This window comes from Gossypium arboreum, chromosome 7 (assembly GCF_025698485.1).
Source record: "Gossypium arboreum isolate Shixiya-1 chromosome 7, ASM2569848v2, whole genome shotgun sequence".
In the NCBI taxonomy this organism is placed as follows: Eukaryota; Viridiplantae; Streptophyta; class Magnoliopsida; order Malvales; family Malvaceae; genus Gossypium; species Gossypium arboreum.
This window is the reverse complement of record NC_069076.1, coordinates 105,672,247-105,694,570: the sequence shown is the minus strand read 5'-3', so window position 1 is coordinate 105,694,570 and position 22,324 is coordinate 105,672,247. Positions and strand designations below refer to the sequence as shown.

Here is a 22,324-nt window from a genome sequence, read left to right as displayed (position 1 = left end):
GGGGGTTGTTTGTGTTGAAAGTATGACTTAATGTAGGATCTTTTGGTTGTGTTTGGCTACCATGTTTTGTTTGTAGTTTTCAATATCAACAACAATAATACAGTCCGAATGCCTTCCTTCAATTTTTTTTTTTTAATATTGAGGGTTAAATCTGTTGAATTTTTCTATTTATGATTAAATTGATAGAATGTATAAATATTAGAAGGTTAAATTAGTTATTAGGCCAATAAAAAAAGCCCACATCAGCTTTCTGTCATTCATCTAAGGACAATTGATGGGAGAATAACTAAAATATTTAATTTTGAAAAGTTGAGATTTTAAATCGAAAAAATAAATAGTTTGTTGGCAAAAGAGACTTAAGGGCATAGTTGGGTGACTATTTCAATAATTTACCCTACACTAAAAACACCCTTAAATTTATAGTTAAATAAGCATCTAACCTATAATTTTTATCCACGAAAGCCTTTGATTTTAATATTAAAGGAAAATATTTTAAAATTTTAAACTAATTTACATTTAATGTTTACATGAATAATTTTTTGAAATGTTTATGTACATAATATACATAATCACTCTTTTCAAAATTCTAATTACTCTTTTAAATTTTATAACGATATTAAAGTGTATATAATTTTACTGCATCAACAAAAAATTAAGATATGAGCTTCAAATTCAAAATATTTTTCCTTTATTATTAAAATCAAGAGCTTTCATGAGTAAAAATTATAGGTTAAGGGTTTATTTAACTATATAAATAGTTTAAGGGTTCATTTAAATAAATTGTAGTAGTTTAAGGACTTTTTAGTATATTAGCTAAACTTAATTAAATAATTCTAAATTTTAACCGATATAATATTTATTATTTAAAAATAACATAAATTATCTTTTCATTTGCAGTTTAATTTCAAACAAAAATTGTATTTACAGAACTATAAAAATTTTAAAAATATTAATTAGGTTAAACAATAAATAACTCTTTTTTAACAACAAAGGTTAAATATATTTAAATTTGGTATTATAGTAAAAGGATGAATAGGATAAGATATCTATTATAGTGGAATCTGCCAAGTATTTTAACCAATTTCATGCCGGCTAAAAGTAAATGTTTAAATTATTTTTAAATTTATAGTAATTTAGTCCCGACTTCAAGATGCTCCAAATTCTTATAATCTTGAATATTTACAATTTATTTTCTGAGTTGAGTCTATCTGGTGGGTTGATTTGGAAATTGCATGTGCCGCAGCGGGTTGGACATTTCTTATGGCTGGTGCTCCGAGATCGTTTGATGACTAATGAGGGTTTACGGATAATGGGCTATGTGGTGTTTGTGCGGCGGGTGTGGAAACAACTTTGCATGTCCTTCGGGACTGTCCGTTTGTTTCACCGATCTGGCAAAGTATTGTTCCACCAGACTTGCATTTGATTTTTTTTCATGGTGAATGATAGCTGGTATTGTGCCCTGAAATATTGTTTTGGGTATCTTTTGTTGGAAAATTTGGTTACCCAGCAATCGTTGTGTGTTCTCTGATGAGTAGGATCAATTCGATCAACTTCAGTCTCATGGAGCATATAACTCGGCTTTCGATACAACGCGAGGTGGGTACTGTTGATGCACAGTGAATGCCACCTGCTGTTGGGTGGTCGAAATTGAATACAGATGGTGCTGATGGCCACTGGTTGTACGGCATCTGCCAACATATTGGTATAGGCTTGGTTCTTCAAGCTGAATTGCGCGCTATGGTGGAAGGGATTTGACATGCTCATCGTGGGAAGTGACTGTAAGCAAGCAGTGGATTTGGTTCAGGAGTGGGTTCTGGACGCTGTCGTTGGTTCGCATGATTCACAGTGTGCAGTCTCGCTGTAATAGTTTAATCTGTAGCCAAATTTAAATTTAATCAAATAATTCTAATAATCTCAATAATTAAAATTAGATTTCAAAGGTAGAAAATGTATAAGAACTAAAGCACTTTTTGATATTTTGTTATTTTATTGAAAGTTGAATAACATAAATTTACTCCTTATTTTGCCTGTCAACAATTATTCAATTAAACCCATTTCTTCTCTAATACTTATTCAGGGAATTTCATTTATGAAGCTCAAATAGTTTTATATATTTTCATTAATATTTTAATCCTTCCAACTTCGAAATTTTATTTATTTTTCTTAACTTTTAAATTTATTAATTTAATTATACAATCAAACCTATATATCTTATATTCACAATTTAAAAGATAGCATTTAACCATTGAAAGATTTTATATATATATATATATATATATATATAAAAGTAAAGTCCAATTAATAATACATAATAAATTTTAAATAATTTTACAACAAAATTAAAACTCAATTCAGAAATAATACCACCTCAATTAAATATATTATAATAATATAAATATTTAAATTAAATTTTATAAATAATTTATATTAATTACTTAATATTTAGAGCCTTATCAATGTCAAACTCTCTATATTATATACTCTATATAAAAGTATCATCGAAAATTTTATATTAGTAAATCAAATTACATTTTACTTCTCTACTAAAATATTAAATAAATTACTCTTTATTAAGTAAAATAAAAAAAACTAATCTTTATATTAAAATTTCATTTTACTTCTCTACTAAAATATTAGATAAATTAATCTTTATTCGTAAAATAAAATAAAAACTAACCTATTAAAATTTCATGAAGTAGATGTGACATGACATATAATTATTGAATAAAATTTTTAAAGAGAAAAAATTATGGAAGGATAGGGTATACATCACCAAATAGCTGCAGTTTTCAAGACACTATGGGGCATGCTCTGCAGTTCCTAATATACATATATATATATATAAATACACAATGAAAGTTCAACATCACACGCGCACACACTGAATCTACACTAAGACGAATCTAGGGATGATCTCGAACAATAATAAACCCACTTCGAACCCTGAAGCTACTGCTCAAGTTCCTAATATACTGCTATGCACAATTTACCAGTAAAATAGCATTGAATTTGAGCTTAAAATGAACATTTATATTTTTCTCTCTTAAATCAAAATGCCATGTTAACACTCCAATTGACCAAAAACCATATACTGATGTTTATTTTCGCATTAACAAAAAAGGAACAAAGGGAGGGTAAAATGTCCATGATGTTGAAAGTTATAAATGATAAAACCAAAAATCCCGAAATCCTTTCACCCACTTTACCGCACCGGTTGCTGATTGTAGTGATTCTTTTCCTTCTTCTTTGCAGCAGCAAGCCTTGCACTTCTTGCAGCAGCCTCGTTGGCGGCAGCTCGGGCCGCGGCATCCATCTCTTTACTCGATTTTTTCTTTTTAGCTGAAGCAACTTTTTTCAGCTTCTCTTTCACATCAACAGCAGGCGTCTCTTCTGGCTTATTGCTTTCACCGGCTTCTTTGGCTTCATTTCCAACGTTAACACTGCCTTCACCCGGGACCTGTGATGATTCTTTCACCTCCTTCGATGATTTATCCTTCTTTTTCTTCTTTTTGGCGCTCTTGCTCTCAGCTGGAGTTTTTTCTTTCTTTTCGATTTTCCCATTGCTCTCTGAAATTTTCCCTTGCTCATCACCTGTGATCGGTACCAGCACGTGAAAAACCACTAAGAAATCGATAAACAGTGAATAATGAGCAACTCCACTTGTAACAATCAATCAATACTTGACGTAAAGTCTCAGCTTCCAACTTCAAAATTTTAGAAGTTTATGATTTCAACTCGTTACATTTTCAGATAAATGCTATTTGCCCCGTTGAAAGACTAAGAAGCATAAGTGCGTTGATATTAATTACCATGGGAATCATTCGAGCCACCTGTCTGCTGTTTCGTATATCCTAACTCAGCAAGAACAGCATCCAGTTCCTCGAGTCCTTTCTTCTTCAGTTCCTTCTTCGAAAGCTGTCTTTCCGCTTCTTTATTAACCGCAGATGCTTCGGGAGCCTTCGTAGTAACTGGCTGCACTTCTACTGGTGTCTCAGCTTCGTTTTCATGCTCTTCTTCAACTTCATCGTCGACTTCTTCAAGACCATCTTCCTCGCTTTCACTTTCCTGGAATGCAAAAACAAAATAAAACCAAATCTATAATATCCTTATGGCATTTTTAAAAGTTTGTTTCCTTCAAATGATAACATATGGTAGTAAAAGATACAGTTATACACAACATCAAACTAAGTAATACCATAAAAAGAACTGATATTCGAAAGATTCAATTTGGAAAGATATTCACTACTGTCAGCTGATTCAGAAGCACAAAATAGCACCAAGTTTACCGGCATAAATATTTTGTAACTCGATTGCCACTACGTTGAACGTTAACCCTAACCGAAAAAGACCAAATAAGGACTAAATACAAGTGCAAACAAAATTAATAGGCATTCAACAGTTAAACACGGGACATCAATCACACGTACATGTGTAAACCGGATAGAGTGAAACCTAAAATACACAACACCATACATGTGTTAGCTTCAAGAATCGAGTTTAACTTCATTTGAAAGTCTAAAGAATGATCAAATCAATAGAACCATTCATCAATATCCTATCAATCCGGAGTTTAAAATAAAAACAAACAAAAAGAATCTAATTTAGCAACTACATAGAACATGTATGTTATTAAACATAATTAGTTCATCATGATTCATGAATGCCTTTGAAGACAATATGCCTAACAAGACATGGACCCTCCATACATACAAATTTCATCATGATGTTCATAAATCCACACAAGCATTGTTACATTTACATCTACAAGATTCATAATCATCATCCATGAACAAAATCATCCCTTCCATCACCAAATACATACATACTTTCATGACCCAAGATTATATCATACATAAACATACGTATATTAACAACATCAATAAAGCATCAAATCATCTAATGATAACAAAAAAAAAAAAACAAAGTGCTGACCTCTAAAGTAGGTTCAGGTTCTTTAGGAATGCCCCAAGCAGAACCAGGAGGAGCCATTGAAGCGTAATAATCATCATCATCTTCTTCATCAACATCAGCCCAAGACTTAACCTTTAGAGGTGATGGGGCCCAAAACACCTCTTTTTTCTCTGCTTCCTTTCCCAATCCTTTCAACCCTTTGCTCTTAGAAGATGAACCCAGATTTTCCTTTTCACCTCCCTTCTTCTTCTTCTTCTTCAAACTACCAAGAGCAGCAAAAACATTGGTGCTGTTAATCACCAAAGGATCCTCCTTCCTGCTTTTCCCTCCTCCCGCCATTTTTTTCTTTTTTATCTCTTATCCAATCCTTCCCCCACGCCAAAAATAGAACTTTTTTTTTAATAGAATTGTAAATATAACAGTAGTTTATCAAAGAAACGATTTTCAAGCAATGAAAAATTCTGGGGTTGCAGAAAGAAAGTTAAAAAAAAAGGGGGAAATTTTGATATTTTTAGAGTGAAAATAAACGTGAAACTGATAAAAAGGTTCAATTTTTTTGGTTGGGTTTTCAGGGATGATCTGAGAAATGCCGGAAAATATTGTGATGAATCACGTTTTTGGTTTCTGGAAATAGGGAAAACGAATATTATATATAAAAAAATAAAAAGAACAAAAGTGAAGGAAGCAAGGTGTTCTTCAAATGTAGGTTAAGTGTTTACAAGTTTCTTATGTAAAAATAAATACAAAAAAGAAAAAAAAAAAACTGAGCATGAAATAAAGAACGAAAAGAAAACCCTTTTCTGTTCTTTTATGTATTTCCCTTTATAAAAAATTTTCCTTTTTTTTTTCTGTTTGGAATCTGGGAAAAAAAAATTTTTGTTATAGAAAGAAACGTGGCGAATGATGGGTCTTTCTTAGGGTAAATGCACGTAAATGGGTTTCAAAGGTTGGATTTTTTTTTTTTGTTTTGCTTTTTTGATTTTAGGGTACTTAATGGTGGGTGCTGTGTTCAGAGATGTAGGGATTTTAAGTGAAGTTGGATGAATATGAACCGTTCGATTTACTGATGATCAGATTGGACTTTGTGGTTGGGAAGAAATGGCCCATTGGACCTTTTGGCAATTTTTTTGTGAAATTAAAAAATAAAATAAATAAATGGTACTTATGGTGGATAGGAAGAAAAGAAATTTTACATGACATTTGGCTATCATGCAAACATTTGGACCCACTTTATAAATAAATGTAACTAATTTTTTTTATTTTAAAAATAAAGATTAGACCATAATTCCTTTTTTAATTAGATCATAATTATTCATCTCTACTCAAAAATTAATTAAGGTATTTGTTAGTAGTATTTTTTTTCATACTTTAAAATTAGGTAGCCTAATTATGTTTTAGTGATAATAATATAAAGTTATTAGTCGGTTTAAATTAATAAATAATTTGGTTGGCATTTGGTATTATTGTTATTGTAACAATAAGGACGATATGGTTAAAATGTATTTAAGCTCGTTATTTCTTTGATTTAAGGGGTTAAAAATTAATAACATCGTTAGTTATTATTCTTGAAATGATGTGACTTCTTTTCTTTTTTTTTTGTTAAGTCACACAATAAGGATTACGTGAAAATTCAATAATAAATTTACAAGATAAAACAACATTTAGTCTTTGAACTTGGTAGCTTTTTTCACTTTAGTCCTTGAACTTTATTTTGGTATACATTAATATCGGAACATGATAGTTTTTTTTCTTAATTTGGTCCTGAACTTGGATTTTATTGATTTATGATGACATGACACTCTGAATATTTTTAAATGAGTATTTTTTAGATTTTATATATTTGTAAAAAAAATATTAAGTGATGATGTGATATAATCTCAAAGTGCCACATCATCACTCCTTAATAAAATCCAGGTTAAAGACCAAATTGAGAAAAATTGCCAAATTTATAGATAAATATAGACCAAAAATTATTTAGAGACCATGTTTAGAAGAATTGTCAAGTACAAAAGCTAAATGTTGCTTTATCCTTGTTGAGTGGAGTTGAGTCTTAGACTCTCACCAAAAGGTATTATCCCACCTAGTGGTTTTGTCCCCTTAGGAAGCACCTTAGTCGATATATTTACGACATGCAAGCTCACTTTCCATATGTAGACACTTTTTAAATTTATTTTAACTTAAATCTCACAATGTTTAAGTCATCTCTAGAGCTATTATAACACAACTCCATATACATTTTGGTTATTACTACAATTAAACTACTTACGGTTTGATTCTGATTATAAACAATTCAAATGCATAATATTTGAAGTTATAATTGTACTTGTAAAATAATAATAATAATAATAATAATAATAATAAATTTACATATTATTCAAATGTATGATATTTTTGTAAAAAACTGTCACCACTAACACTAATAACAAACGAGTCATTAATCTGGACTTACACATAAAAGAAGATTTTAATAACGTGAAAATAAAGGAGAAGGATTAAATTTTGAATCTGTAGGAAGAGTTAAACTAAAAATAAAGTCGCACTCTAAATAAATTATCTTTGTTACTTTTCCATGGACTAAGATGGGAAAAAGTCAACAATCACATGTTACCAAGGGGCACTCATGGACCTTGATGTGCAAATGAATTTATGAATTTATTATTTAGATTAAGTCACAAATTAACATATTTCTTTATATATCCTCTGCAATGATTTATTATCTTAGCTTTATTTAGTGAGACCACAGGTTTGGACCATATTAATAAAATTTAAATAATAATTTATTGTTTGAAATATAAGTTATTTTTGCTCTGATAAAATGATTAACTAAAGGCAAAAGGAAATCCATATTTAATACGATTCAATTACAAAATTACAATTAAAATACTTTTCCAAGAAATTAATGAAAGGATGCCTAACTTGCCGACTCAAAGCTAAACTTAGTTGTGGCTTGTGGGAATATAGGCAAATTCGAGAATTTCGGTCAAACTTTGGTGATGCTTGGGCCCAAACGTATTCAAAATGTTCAACCTTTCAATTATCTTTTGGTTGAAGAATTTAAAAATTCCATTTAATTAATTTATTTTTGTTATAATAATTAAGTTATATGAGATATTATTGATAAATAAAGGTGATGGTTTGGTACAAAGAGTCACTAAAATAATTATTTAAGAAGGTAAAAATTATATTTGACTGTGAGTTATATGATTAATATTATGTCTTTATCATTTATTTTAGTATTGAGACGTTGTATTTATAAAAAGAGATTAACTTGGCATAGTTTGTAACTTATAAGTGCAAGCGATATTGTGGTGGACATCAACTAATAATGTTGTTGAAGTTGATATGAGAAGACTGAATAATGTGTTATCAAGTTAGAAGGAGTGAACAAGAAATTTTCTCTATATATCTTGGCGAGGTCAAGATCAAGTTTTACTAAATTTTAACTTTAAATATAATTGTTTAGTGGCTCAATGAAGGATGATATGACAAGTATACAGTCAATTTGATCAAATTTAACCATAAAAAACTAATCATCTTAATAAACTCAAATCTGAAAATAATAATGACCAAAATAGTGCAAACTTATAAAAATTAAATAAATAATTCAAAAAATTCCAGAGTTTAAAATAACAAATTTAAAAACACTAGACTCGAAGATCTCGAACCAAAAATTTAAATACCTAACCAAATTTCAAAAAGCACCGACAAAATGAATTTTGATATACTAAAACCATGCTATTTGCATTACTTACATAAAGGACATAACTTTTTATTCAGAAACCAAATAAATAAATAAAAACTAATAATATTCAATATGAGGATAAATGCGAGGAATTATCAAAAGTGGTACCCACATGCTGAATAACAAACCCATAGATTTTCCTCTTCAATTTCTCAACCATGTGAACCAATACCTCATCCCCTTTCAAAACCGCCCGGTCTAACCAATCATTGACCCGTTTCAGTTGTGATAAAACCGCTGCAATGGAACCACAATCTAATACTAATGCTTTCAAGGACTCCTCCATGAAACCAATAAACCACATTTGCATCTCAACTTTCAAGTTCATTGCAAAGTGCATTGTCTCTTTCATCCCTTCACCTCTAGTCCACATTGCAGCATTATTATTTTGCTGCAGCTGTGGGATTGAACTGGTTTTGAGTTGGTTTTTGGGTGAAGCATGCTGACGTGAAGCATGCTGACGTGAAGCATGCTGACACAGGTTTATTTGTAAAGCTGATAGAGATTCATTGTTTTGAGGGGTTAGAAGGGAGACTATTTCAAGATCAGTTGTCACTGCAGCTTCAACCCATAGAGAAGATGATTTCGAGTGTTCTTCAATGCCGGATTTGTAACCAGCTGCAACAGTTTCAGCAATTCCAGTGTACTTTACGACGTCGTCGTAAATGGATAAAAATCGGTCAATGGTTGGCAAAGGATTCCCAGCCTTGGATTTAGAGGAAAGTTCTGAAAACATGCTGGAACCATATATGGTTGGGAGTATAAAATTAGGCACAGAATATAAGCCTTTTAGGCCTATGCATCAAGTTATTTGCTACATTTATTTATATGCTTAATATTGCAAGATTTTAATGGATCCAAACCTTAGATTCCTAACAAGAGACTCGGCAGTGATGGCCTCCTCCAATGCCTCTGCTGCAGTTTTAGAAGCAAGAACTCTCCTTTGCATAGCTTCCTGCATTCACACAATGTATTTTGTTTAACTAAATATTTTGTTATCATTTGCTTATCATTAAAGTGTATTCAAGTATATCAACATTCCTGCAAATCCCTAGCATTAACACTATATTATTATGTTCTAGATCCAAATCAAACAAAGGAATGCAGTTTAAGACATCAACAATTGAAATGCATTGATCTATGATTAGAGTCATTTGCTACGGACAAAACTTCAATTCTACATAATTTATCTAATATTTAGCCAAGACGTTTAAGCACAATATCAGCAGTGCGACCTTGATGGTTTGAAATACTTGTGGCCAATTTTTTTTTAAGAAGTTATACAAGTATAATTACAAATAATATTGTATAAAGCACAACTTAACTGAAACTGAAATATATCCTACTTGCGTCCAATACATATCTAAATATGAGTAAAGAGATATGATTCTCTAAAAACCCACCAAATACATGAAATAGCCTCTCTTTCACAGAACATATTTTGCTTAAATCTAAACTTTAGGATAATAACAATAGTTCAATGATGGTGACAAGCACTCATTAGTGGCGATACTAGTTTTCCCACAATCATAGCATTGTACTTATGTGTGAATAATGAAACTTCAATATGGTTTCAACAGCATTGAAAATTTTGAATAACCAATGACATTTGCTAACAACAAAGACTAGACACAATTAGTACTATTTACCAAGTGTTAAGCATGAAAGTATAAGAAGTTAATTCTTTACTAGAAACTACAGCATATTTATTTCTACTCTCCCAAATCCATCAGATCACCTTTTTTTCAGTTTAGACAAGATAATATCAGAAAGCAAGCATCTTAAACAGGAAATTCGAATCAAACAAGCACTCTCTTAATAGGAAAGCAAACAGAAAAAGCAAAAATAAGAAGGATTTGATAGCTTCTTGATAATTCCCGACACAACCCCATACCTTTCCAAGCTTTGCAAGGTCAGCAGAAAGGGTATCCCATGAAACACTGCCATCAGTCCATTTCTTTTCATGGACGGTGATTTCCAGAGCCCCACTTCCACGTGCTGGTTTCTCTGCGGCAGAACCATCTTTAGGTGAACTAGCTTTTCTTTTCTCATTGCTTGAAGAATTTCCATCATTGGATTTCTGACTATGTACATCAGTTAAACGTCTTGAAATGGCCGTCTGGGAAAGGAAAATATATTGCCGAAAAGTCAGAAAATTCGGCAACAAAGAGGCACATAAAACTCAAATTTTACATGATAATCTACTAGAAAATATTCCATGCTCTCATTCTTGATTCCTTGAAAGCATAATTGGTTCTGTCTCCAGTTTCCATTTTCTTTAAATAGGAACCTTAAACACCATTGAAAACTTTTAACTATTTTTAAAAGAAAAAGAAAACTAATGTCTAATGTGGGATTTTCCATTAGTAGTTGAATGAGAATAAAGAGATTCTCTGATGCAATTACATATCAATTTTCAAATAATCCTAATCTTCTTAGGATTTTAGTGATTAATTAATCAAGCTAGCAAATTAAGAAAGCCAATTTAGTTACCTGAGTCCGCAAAATAGCTTGCAGATCCGGCTTAGTCTTAACATAAGCTTTTTCCTTCAGCTCCCCTGAACCTTTCTCTGGTTGCTCATCCCAGCTCTTCCTACTACTCTTGGCAGAACCCACCAAAGCTTCGGACGCCTTCGAAATCCCAGCAACAATGGATGCCATCTTCTTCTTCGAATCCCCTACAGCCGGCGAAACCTTCAACCCTCCGGACAACCTCTTCGCCGGAGAAAGTGACGGTCTTCGAGCACCTGGTGATGCTTGCTTCCTCCCGTTGGGAGAAGGTTGCCTATACCTCGAAGGTACCATGATCACCGACTCTCTACCAATTTTCTTATTATCTTCCTTCCCTGCCATCAAGCTCGGTACCATGCATTTCGAAGGTAACGGAGATGCGGATCTCTTTCCTTTCCCCGCCGGAGACGGATCTCTTTCCACAACCGCCGCATTGGTTTTCTTCACAGTCGGAACCGAACGTTTGGAAGCCACCGGAGACGAAAACCTTTCCGAATTTTCATTAACTTCGACGTTATCTCTAGGCACGAGAGGCTGCCTTGTTCTAGGATTTTCAATTTTCGAATCCTTATTTCCACTTTGAGTGCGTTGCTCCAACTTCTTGTTAGACAAATAAACTGCAACCGGATCCGAGGGGAATTCGGATACGGGTTGTACAACGAAATCCCTCTTGGAAGACGAAATGCGAGCAATGAGAGGGTCCGGTGAACCAACGAAAGCGTGACGACCAGCAATCGGTCGGATACCAGAGACACGTGGCACGGGAGATTCAAAATGGAAGCGATCAACGTAAACGAACTGACCTAGCTGGAGCCGATTGGAGAGTATCAATTCACTGTCGCGATCGGAGAGGGAGACGTAGGTGGAGCTAAGGGAATCGGAGAGTTGAACGTAGAAACCATGGTTGGGCCAGAGTTCGTCGGAGCCGGCAAGAGCCGGAAGGATGCCGATCACTTGGAGGAGGGCGGAACGGTGGTCGCCGGCGACACGGGCGGAGGAATTCATTGATTGGAGGAGCTTGAGGAGGATACCGGGAGTAAGCGAAGCCATAACGAGGGAGCGTAATACAGAGAGAAAGGGAGGAGCGTGAAGAAAGAGGAAATGGATTGTGGAGTATTTAACCGTTACGAATTACGAGATTCAAATTCAAAAAAGCCCGCTAATATTGTTTTTCCTAACTAAAGAGAATCGAACGGCTTATTAAAACTCGCCACGTCGCTTCTTCTCGTTGTACTATGATACCGGACGCAGCGAGATCACCTCGTTGAACAAAATCTACTGCTAGATCGCAGCTTTGTTATTATTATTGATCAAATACACTATTAATCAGTAATTAAATCATGAGTAAATTTTCATTTCAATCATTCAATTAAAGTAATATATAATTTGGTTGTTAAATTATTTAAAAATTTTCATTTAAGTCCCTGGTTATTAATATCGATGTTTTATGACTTTCGTTGTTCACATTAGTTATACCAATCAAAAACTCTCTTTTCTTGTCTCTTCTACAATTCATTTTTTTCATAAAACGGCTTTAGACCCCATAAATCTACAAACCAAAATTTAGACAACTTTTTTCTCCTATCTCTGACACTGAATGTTAGATCAATTTGGATCTAATGTATGTTTTTCTATTCATTGACATAGGTCTACCATACTGATCACCAAATCGTCGCTTAAAGCTCGTTGATGGAACTTTTAAAAAAAAAAAACCTTAATAGCCCAGTAACTTAAACAAAAATTATTGAATAGTTTAGTGATTGAAATAAAAAAAAAAACTTTTGAAATAGTTTAATGACCAAATTGTAACTTTTTTTAGTTAAGTGACCAAAACGAAAACTCATCATAGTTTAGTGATTAATAGTATAGTTTACCTTAAAAATTAAATTAAGTTACTTCTTCGTTTTAAAAATTAGGGTTAAATCACTATTTGGGGCTTGAACTGCAATTATTCTCATATTGGGGCATGATTTTTTTTCTAAGTTAAACCTTAAACTTGGTAATTGTTCCCACATTAAGACTTAAACTAGGCAAGTTTTCCCACATTGGAGCTTAATTTTTTTTGTCCAAGTTAGTCCTTGAACTTTGCAATTGTTCGTGTATTGGAGCCTATACTTGACAATTGTTACCACATTAAGGCATGAACTTTATGGGTTTTAAGGAAACATTATGGACTAACTTGGACAAAATAAAGTTCAAGTCCTAATGTGAGAGCAATTGCCAAATTTATGTCCTAATTTGGACAAAAAAAAAGTCTAAGCCTTCATATAAAAAATCTCAAGCTCTAATATAGAAATAATTGTCAAATTCATTGCTTAAAATTTGATTTAACCCTAAAAATTTATAATTCAATGGTTAATAAGCTACAAAAATTCAAGAAATAGACAAATGGGGAATATCAAGGGTTATAGGTTGGGTGATGTAGAACTTGAGTTAAACTTGAGTATAATATTAATACATTTTATACATTCAAGTTCAGTTTTGCTTAAAGTATGAGTTTAAAAGATTGTCCAAATCTGCTCATATTTATAAATAGTTAACCCAAATTTATTTTAAACTATCCATATTTTTTTTTTGAAGAAAAATTCGCTGGATTTTATTATAATAAACCAACCCAAAAGCAAAACCAAAATGATATAGGTCATAAAAGACCAGTCCAAACTTACAAACAAAGAAAAGCCCACAAAAACCAAAACTAAAAAAACAAAAACAAACACCGAAAGAAAAAACAACCCAACAACCAAGATCCAGCAAATAGCAAAAAAAGGGGAGCTCTAGAAACATCTTCTCCAGCTGTACTCCAGTAATTAAAACCCTTTTTGAAAAAATCAACAAGAAACGCATAGGGAAACAAAAAGCCATCAGAAAACTTAATTAGCCTCATATCAATCCCATCAAAACCTCTTCATTACCCCGATGCACATTGAAAGATCAAAACCCATTGGAACTCTCAGCAAAATCAAAATTGCAGAAAACTTTCTCCAACTTCTTCACCTCTTCTTCCCCAAACCTCACCCACGACCTCCATCCTCCTCCTGTCTTCAGCCATCGCTTCCACCGCACCAGCAGGTACCATATTTGTCAGGTAAGTAGATTCTCTTTTCTTGAGTCCTTTTTGTGCTAAACAATGGGCAACTCTGTTAGCCTCCCTGTTTGTGAAAAGAAAAACACAAAGATTAAATTGACAGCAGAGATACTGAGCATCTTTGAAATACCCAAAAATTTCCGATCTATCCTCTGTTTTCTCTTGCAGTTTCCTAATGATCCTTCGAGAATCACCTTCAACCTCAATCTCCCTCAACCCAAGCTGTAACCCCAGCTTCAATGCCTGAAGACACGCTACTGCTTCTGCAGAAAAAACAGACGGTATGTTCAAGTTCATCTCCGTTTTACAACAGATAATCTCTGCTTTACTGTTACGAATCACTAACCCAGAGCACGACTCTTTGGTGTGGTTGTTGAAAGCTGCGTCAAAGTTCATTTTCAATCTGGATCCTATCGGCGCAGACCATCTGTCAACACAGATCCGTCTTCCAGGTATAGCACTTTTTAGATCATCAAGTTCCTTTAAATATGCTTGCACAAAACTTGCAATCTGACTGCCAATTTGGTTTACCCCCTCATAAATGAATTTGTTCCGATCCATCCATAACGCCCATAAAGCGCAGACAATCGTTCTACAGAAAGTCATGGGTCTAGTCTCAAAGGTATTTTTCAACCAATCTGTAAATACTGAATTGTCATCCAATCTAGCCCATGCCATATATAAATGTTCCCATGTATCTTTTGCAGGAAGACATGCCCAGAAAATATGCTCCCTTGTTTCAGCTCCTGTTAGACACCTTCTACACATGGGGAAAGCCATCATTCTGCGATAATGAAGATTACTAAAACTAGGCATATAGTTACAAAGTTTCTCCATATTGTAATTTTGATTTTCGAGGGTAGATTCATTTTCCATAATTTCTTGTAAATTTGCTTGTGATCTGAATGTAATTGATCCCGACCTTCTTATAAAAGAAGTCTGTGACCACTTCGGACCGAGAATTCTCCTGACAACTCACCCCACCATACAAGAGTGTCTTCATGCTCAAACAAAGGAAGAGGAATACAGAGGATCCTTTTTGCAATCTGTTCATCAAAGGTAAAACTGATCAGATCAGACTTTCAATTTTTCGAACTTGCATCAATAAGATCTGCAACTTTGATGAGACTCTGATTATTATTCATATTCTGAATTATGAGATTATCATCTCCAGGTATCCAAACATCATCCCAAATGGAAGCTTTCTGACCATTGCCAATCCGCCAACCCAAACTTTTCAAGAGGAGGCCCCTCGCGGCCCAGATACTCTGCCAGGTAAAAGAAGGTAGCCTCCCTAAACTGGAGTTTAAAAAATCCCCATCTTTAAAATACCGAGCTTTCAAAGTACGCGCTAGTAAAGAATTAGGATTATTTAACAGGCGCCAACCTTGTTTATCCAATAAAGCAATATTAAAAGAACTCAAATGACGAAATCCGATACCACCTTTCTTCTTAGGCGCACATAAGGATTTCCAATTACACCAGTGCATCCCCCGCCTATTATGATTATTCCTCCATCAAAATGAGCTCGTAATATTTTCCAATTCCACATAAAGCAATTTCGATAAAAGGAAACAAGCCATCGAATATGTGGGAATAGACTGTAAGACAGCCATGATAAAAACCTCTCTACCTCCTTGTGAAATATGCCTAATACTCCAGTTATTGATTTTCTGCTTCAAACGATCTTTCAACTTTTGAAAAGCCATTTTCTTCTTACGACCTACCACATTGGAAAGTCCAAGATAACTTTCTGGATCAGTCAAGCAACAAACATTAAGCACCTGAAACACCCTACTCCTGTCTTGATCCTTCACATTTGTGCTGAAAAAGAATGTAGATTTTTCATGATTAACGCACTGACCCGAACAAGACTCATACTCTCCAAGAATTTCTTTCAGCACATTAACCCCCTGATTTGATACATCTCCGAACAGGATACAATCATTAGCAAACATCAGATGAGTTATAGGTGGGGCCAATCTAGAAACTTTAACTCCACAAATCTTTTTATCCTGACTTGCCAACCTCATTAGCGCAGAAAGCCCTTCTCCACAAAACAAGAAGAGATAGGGACTTAAAGGATCCCCTTGACGTAAGCCCCTAGAAGGTTTGAAACTTAAACCTTCTGCCCCATTAATTAGAATGGAATACTGAACAAAATTAACACAACAGATAATAAACTCAATAAACCGTTTGTCGAATCCCATTTTTGACATTATGCTTTTAATGAAATTCTATTCCACTCGATCATAGCCCTTGCTCATATCGAGTTTTAAAGCCATGAATTCATTTTTCTTGTATCTTTTGTTTTTAAACGAATGAAGCACTTCATATGCCAAAAGCACCTTATCGGTGATGAGTCTACCAGAAACGAAAGCACTTTGAGAGTTATCGATGCACGCATGTAAAACCTTTTGAAGCCGATTAGCAATAGTTTTTGCAATGATCTTATAAATAACAGTGCATAGACTAATGGGACGAAAATTCTTAAGATTGCTAGGACTGGCAGTCTTGGGAATCAGCACTATTTGTGTTTTGTTTATATCCCCCACAGATTTCCTGTTATTCAGAATGTTTAAACAATATATGCAAACGTCCTTACCAATAATGTGTCAGAATTTCTGGTAGAGAATTGCTGGTAAGCCATCAGCTCCCGAAGCTTTTGTAGGTCCCATGCCTTTCAACGCCTGAACTATTTCGTCCTCCTTCTAAGTGGCCAACAAACTTTGGTTCATTTGATCTGATACGTACGAATGTACTCTGGATAGGATATGTCCCAAATCCTCAATTCCTCTAGAGGCAAAAAGATCCGAAAAGTACTCACGGGCGATGCATTCCATCTCCCTACCATCTGAAACAAGAGAACCATCCCTTATTTGCAAAGCTTTGAGTTGATTAGCACGTCTTCTTTGGGAAGTAAATTTATGAAAAAATGAAGTATTCTTGTCCCCCATTTTCAACCAATTTGCTCTTGGACGTTGCTCCCAATACTTTTCCTCCTTATCCATCTCCATATTTAAATAAAGTTTGACCTCGACTATTTCTCCCAAGTTCTCCTCTGAAATCTCCTCACAATTTAGCTCATCCAATCTCCTATTCAACCTTTTCACTTCCCTCCCTCTTTTGGTCTTAATCCTATTCCCCCAAGATCTCAACCTAGTGGCTAATGTTTCCATTCGGAATAAAAAAGATCCAAAACTGCCTTTCCATACCTTTTTTATCTCTGCTTCACATGACTCTTCCAAAACCCACCAGGCTTCAAAACGAAATCTATCGGATTGTCTACCTATTCCAACATCCTCCGTATCAATGAGCAAAGGACAATGATCGGAAAAAGAATGTGGAAGATGTCTCAAGAAATACCGTGGGAATTGTTGAAACCAACCATCATTAGCAACCCATCTATCGATGCGTTCCCTAATATTTCGCTCAACAGTTCTACCTCTTTCCCATGTGAACCAAGCTCCCGAAAAACCTAAATCTTCCAATTGACAAGCTTCCAAAGTCTTACGGAAAGCTTCCATACGAGCCTCTTCTCTTAACAAGCCTCCTTATTTTTCATGAGCAAAAAGAATATCGTTGAAATCTCCCCCAACCAACCAAGGTAAATAATTATCCCGCCTTAATCTTCGAAATAACTCCCAAGTCACTGATTTAAATCTAACCTCTAGAGCCCCATAGAACCCTGTAAACCGCTATCGAAAAATTTCTTTTTGAATCTCAACATCAATATGATTCTTTGAGAAGCTCTGCAAATTAACTAAGTTATTCCCATTCCATCCAAGGCTTAATCCTCCTCTAGACCCATCAGCCGAGACGTCAACACCATTAACGAAACCAAAATTTCTTCAAACAAACTCCATTTTTGTAGCACTCAATTTAGTCTCCATAAAGAAGACAATTTGGGGACGATAAATCTTCAGCATACTCTGAAGTCTTCTAACTGCTCACGGACTCCCCAATCTTCGAACGTTTCAGCATATAATTTTCATTGCCTTCGGTCGGCTTGCCCAATGGCAGTCGCCGATATCTGTTTAGGATGAGAAAAGTTCTTCCCAGCAACCTCCAATGAATCTTGAGTATTAAAAACATTAGAGATCAAAGAATTAGATCTTTGCCTTTTTTTTCCTTCATCATTGAGAAAAGGTTCATCCTCTAGCTCACAATCCATACATGACACCCCTTTCTCCTGTAAACGACCCAGTCCACCTAGAGTAGTCATTTGAATGACACCATAATGTGCAAGGCCAGAAAGTTGACCTTTTTCACGATCCAAGTCATTATCTTCATTATGATGGGAATTATTTCCTTGCTGATACTCATTCAATCCAGAAGGAAATTTGGTACCTTCTAAATTTATTCCAAGAGGTAAATTGAAATTTCCTCCAGATTCTCTCCCCTTATTTTGGCTTGATTGGTGACTAGAAGATTGCCCAAATCTAGACTTTCCAAAAAAATTGTTGTCTCCTTCCCCCCTCAACCAAATGCTGTTGACAATGGAAGCCTTTCTCCCTTGAGCTCTCAATGATAAATCCCAACCCATCTCTAATTCCTGCATTCCATATTGTAATCTCATTGGACAGAAATTATCTTCATGACCCAGACGTCCACATAAAAAACATAAAAGAGTTAATCTTTCATACTTAAACTTTGCATAAGTAAACTTGGACTCTGAGATCTTAATTTTCTTTCGCCGTGGTAAAGATTTTCGAACATCAAGTTGAGCCCGAATCCGCATATAATTCATATATATAGTGGATAGTTGCTTCGTGTCATATTCCAGAAATTTTCCAATAAAATTTCCAAATTGAACTGCCATAGAATCCCTGAAGAAGCCCGGAGGAAGACCATGAACCTGAATCCACCAATCTGAAAACACCAAAGGGACAGCCATAGGGTCTTCTACCAGTCGATGGAAAACCAAAAGGTGATTATTGAAAGTCCAAGGAGCGCCTGAAATAACTCGAGAAATATCCACCTCATTAAAAAACTTAAAAAGAAAACGTTTCTCCCCCAGATCTGAAATTTGCACACCCTCTAAAGGATGCCAAATGTTAGCCATAGTGTTTCTCATTGCAGGAAAATTCACCACACTAGCCGTAAGATAACACCCTACCAAACAGAAATCATACAGTGCGTTTTGTTCTTCAGAGTCAACAAGTAAAGAAAACGCCTCATCTTCACCATCATTCAGATTTAAGTCGGCTATTCCTCTATCCATCCAATAAAAAGAAACTAAACCCTCCAAACTAAAAGACAAGTCGACAGAATAAGACACAAAGAAAGAAGAAAAGAAGACAGAAAAAAACCAGAGATCAAGACTAAATCATATCAAAAGCGACAGATAGAGAAGCGTGCCAAAGCGACAGACTAAATATTTATTTTAAATATTTAATACTTTTATATATTATTTTCATTTATTAGAAATTTACATACAAACAACTTAACATTTTTAATGTAAAAAAATTATATTATAGGTTTAATTTTTATATATTATATATTATAAATTACATAATAATATAATATATTACAAATTTATAAAATATGTTAAGTGAAGTTGGGCTCGAGACTAATTCATATATATATATATTTTTGTATAAACTCGAGTCTAATATTTTTGTTTAAATTCTTTAAAATTCGAATAAGTATTTAAGTTTAAACAGATAACTCGGCTTTTTTCTTTCTAACTCCGAACGATAACTACAGTCAGCAAGTATTTCCAAAGGGCAGATTAAGCGTAGGCGAATATGGATAATATGATGCAAAACTTTAGTTGGGCCAATCTATTTTTTTGGGTCAATAGGAAATCTATCTTTTGGGGGTATTAGAGTCCAAATTATTAAATTTAATTTTCCTGTAACCTAACTTTGGGACTCACTAAGAAAGTGAAGGGATTATTGGGATTTAATAAAAAATTTGAACATAAATAGAATTGATAAAGAATTGAAAAGAGAAAAGTAAAAATATTTGCTATTGAAATTAACATTATTTACTTGTAATAATCAAAAGAAAATAGAAAACAATGTCTTTGTTATTGGAGCATTAGCTAAAGGTTTTCATCTTATAACTCATGAGTTCGAATTGTAGAGATTCTCTGTGTTTACAGTAATTTAACAGTGGTTCGTAAAAATAAAAAGAAGGGTTTCTGAGGAAAAAGAAAAGAAAAATTGTTATTTACAGTTTGCTCCTTCCTTTTTAGCATACAAATCATTAACATCCTTAATTTCAGCTATTTCCTCTTCTTCTTCTTCTCACCTGAAACCTTGATGACAATTGAAGCTTGAGACCCAGCTTTGTCGAATCCATGTCTGGAAACGGTTTTTGCTTTTCTTTTTGGTCTTAATTTACAGTAAGAACTACTTTTTTTCAATCTGAAATAGAATGAACATGCCAACACAAAAGCATGGAGACACAACGTCCGAGGATATAAAACCGGGTTTTCTGCTGCTTTGCCATCGACGAACACCGTTTCCTCAAACTGGGTTTCCGAGATCGGCAACGAAGATTCCTTTTGGAGCTTGAAACCAAGTATGGAGTTGCAGCCATGGCCGACTTTGCTTGGATTTTGGTGGTGGTTGTTGTTTTGGAGTTTGAGGAGCACAACGACAAAATGACTTCTTTTAAGGCCTACTTATATAACCACAACCTTAATTTCAACTCACCTGGTTTGGTTCGTGGAGATTTTTAATTTTGGTTAAAATTTGTTCTAAGTCTCTATACTCTTAAAAACTTTATAATTTAGTCCTTATTCTTTCATTTTCATTACAAGTCTTTTTTTTCTCTTTTTTTAATTACATTACTACAAAGTGAGTTTTTCTATTTTAATTTCAAACTTTCACACCAACAAATTTAACCAAAAAAATACTAACAATTGAACCTGAATTTTGAAAAGTAAAGAGACTAAATTCCTGAAAATAAAAATATAGAGACCAAATTCTAAAATTTTAAAATGTACAAATGGCATATTTTAACCTTTTTTTTATCATTTCGACTTTAGTTTAATTTGTCTCCATGTTATTCAAGTCTTAACCACTGTTGTTGAAATTAGATTAGACTGGTTGGATTAGAAATTGATCAGTATATTGATCTAGACAAAGAAATTAAACTGATCTCTAAGGGAACAACTCAAAATTGGTAAAAAACCAAAAATTGGGACAAAAAAATCAACAACCATTAAACTTTGTTTATATATATTATTTTTAAATTCTTTTAATGATTTTATGGACATTTTTATTTGTTTATTTTAATTATTATAAGATCAACAATCGAACTGATTCAATCATCAATCTAATCTTTAAAATATGTGTATTTTTATACAAATTTTAATATTATCCATAACACTCAAACCCTTAAATAAGAATGATAATATAAGTTAAACATATTCAAACCCACGTCCTCCTTATTATTGTAATAACAACAGTGCTAACTGACTCAATTTGCAAAATATTGGTTTTAAAGTTCGGTAATTTCAAATTATTCTGTTTTTATTTAAATTATTTATAATGTTGAAATTAATTGGAGGTGGATGAAATTAGAAATCTGATTTCCTTTATATTTGAGATTCTAGATGTAAGGAAGTTGATTATTTTTGGACATTGGTTTTGTCCCTATTGATGTTTCGCATAGATTAAGGAAGCAAAGTCAAATAATCCAAACTACAATTAATTATTAATAATTGTGATTAGTGGACTAATTAACATTTTAAAGATAAAAATAGTGGAAAAAAGGAATTGTGTAGTGACATCACCACCCTAATGCAAGTTGTGTATTTCTTTAATGATATATTAAACAATGATTAAGTGCTCTAATCAATAATGGGTTGTTAAAGATGAAATTTGACCTGGAGGATTATGGATTTTGTTATTAAAATAAAAAAAGAATATATTTAATTAATTATTAAATATATTATCTTAGTCGATGGCAGTTTTAACGTATTTTATCCTAGTAATGCACGGGGATGAATTATTATTCAAAATAAAATAATCATTATGATTACTCCGTATTTTGTAATTCTTCTAGAACTGTAAACACTATGTTACAAAAAGAAAATTGCAATACCACTAACAACCAAA

The 22,324-nt window shown here is 33.5% G+C and overlaps 3 protein-coding genes across 3 annotated transcripts; all 3 read right to left on the bottom strand.

Annotated features, from left to right (window-relative positions):
• Positions 1–2,985: 2,985 nt before the first annotated feature.
• Positions 2,986–5,907, bottom strand: LOC108464653 (uncharacterized). Its single transcript, XM_017765004.2, has 3 exons — positions 4,933–5,907; positions 3,810–4,065; positions 2,986–3,591 (listed from the first exon to the last, which is right to left on the bottom strand). Exons 1-3 carry the CDS (start codon positions 5,248–5,250, stop codon positions 3,203–3,205), a joined length of 963 nt encoding a protein of 320 aa, XP_017620493.1. The 5' UTR covers positions 5,251–5,907; the 3' UTR covers positions 2,986–3,202.
• Positions 5,908–8,483: 2,576 nt separating this feature from the next.
• Positions 8,484–12,278, bottom strand: LOC108482485 (uncharacterized). Its single transcript, XM_017785623.2, has 4 exons — positions 11,147–12,278; positions 10,548–10,772; positions 9,517–9,608; positions 8,484–9,390 (listed from the first exon to the last, which is right to left on the bottom strand). The coding sequence occupies exons 1-4, from the start codon at positions 12,212–12,214 to the stop codon at positions 8,721–8,723; spliced, it is 2,055 nt and encodes a 684-aa protein (XP_017641112.1). The 5' UTR covers positions 12,215–12,278; the 3' UTR covers positions 8,484–8,720.
• Positions 12,279–14,123: 1,845 nt separating this feature from the next.
• Positions 14,124–15,086, bottom strand: LOC108487694 (uncharacterized). The gene has a single exon (XM_053031055.1). The coding sequence runs from the start codon at positions 15,084–15,086 to the stop codon at positions 14,124–14,126; it is 963 nt and encodes a 320-aa protein (XP_052887015.1).
• Between the last annotated feature and the right edge of the window lie 7,238 nt (positions 15,087–22,324).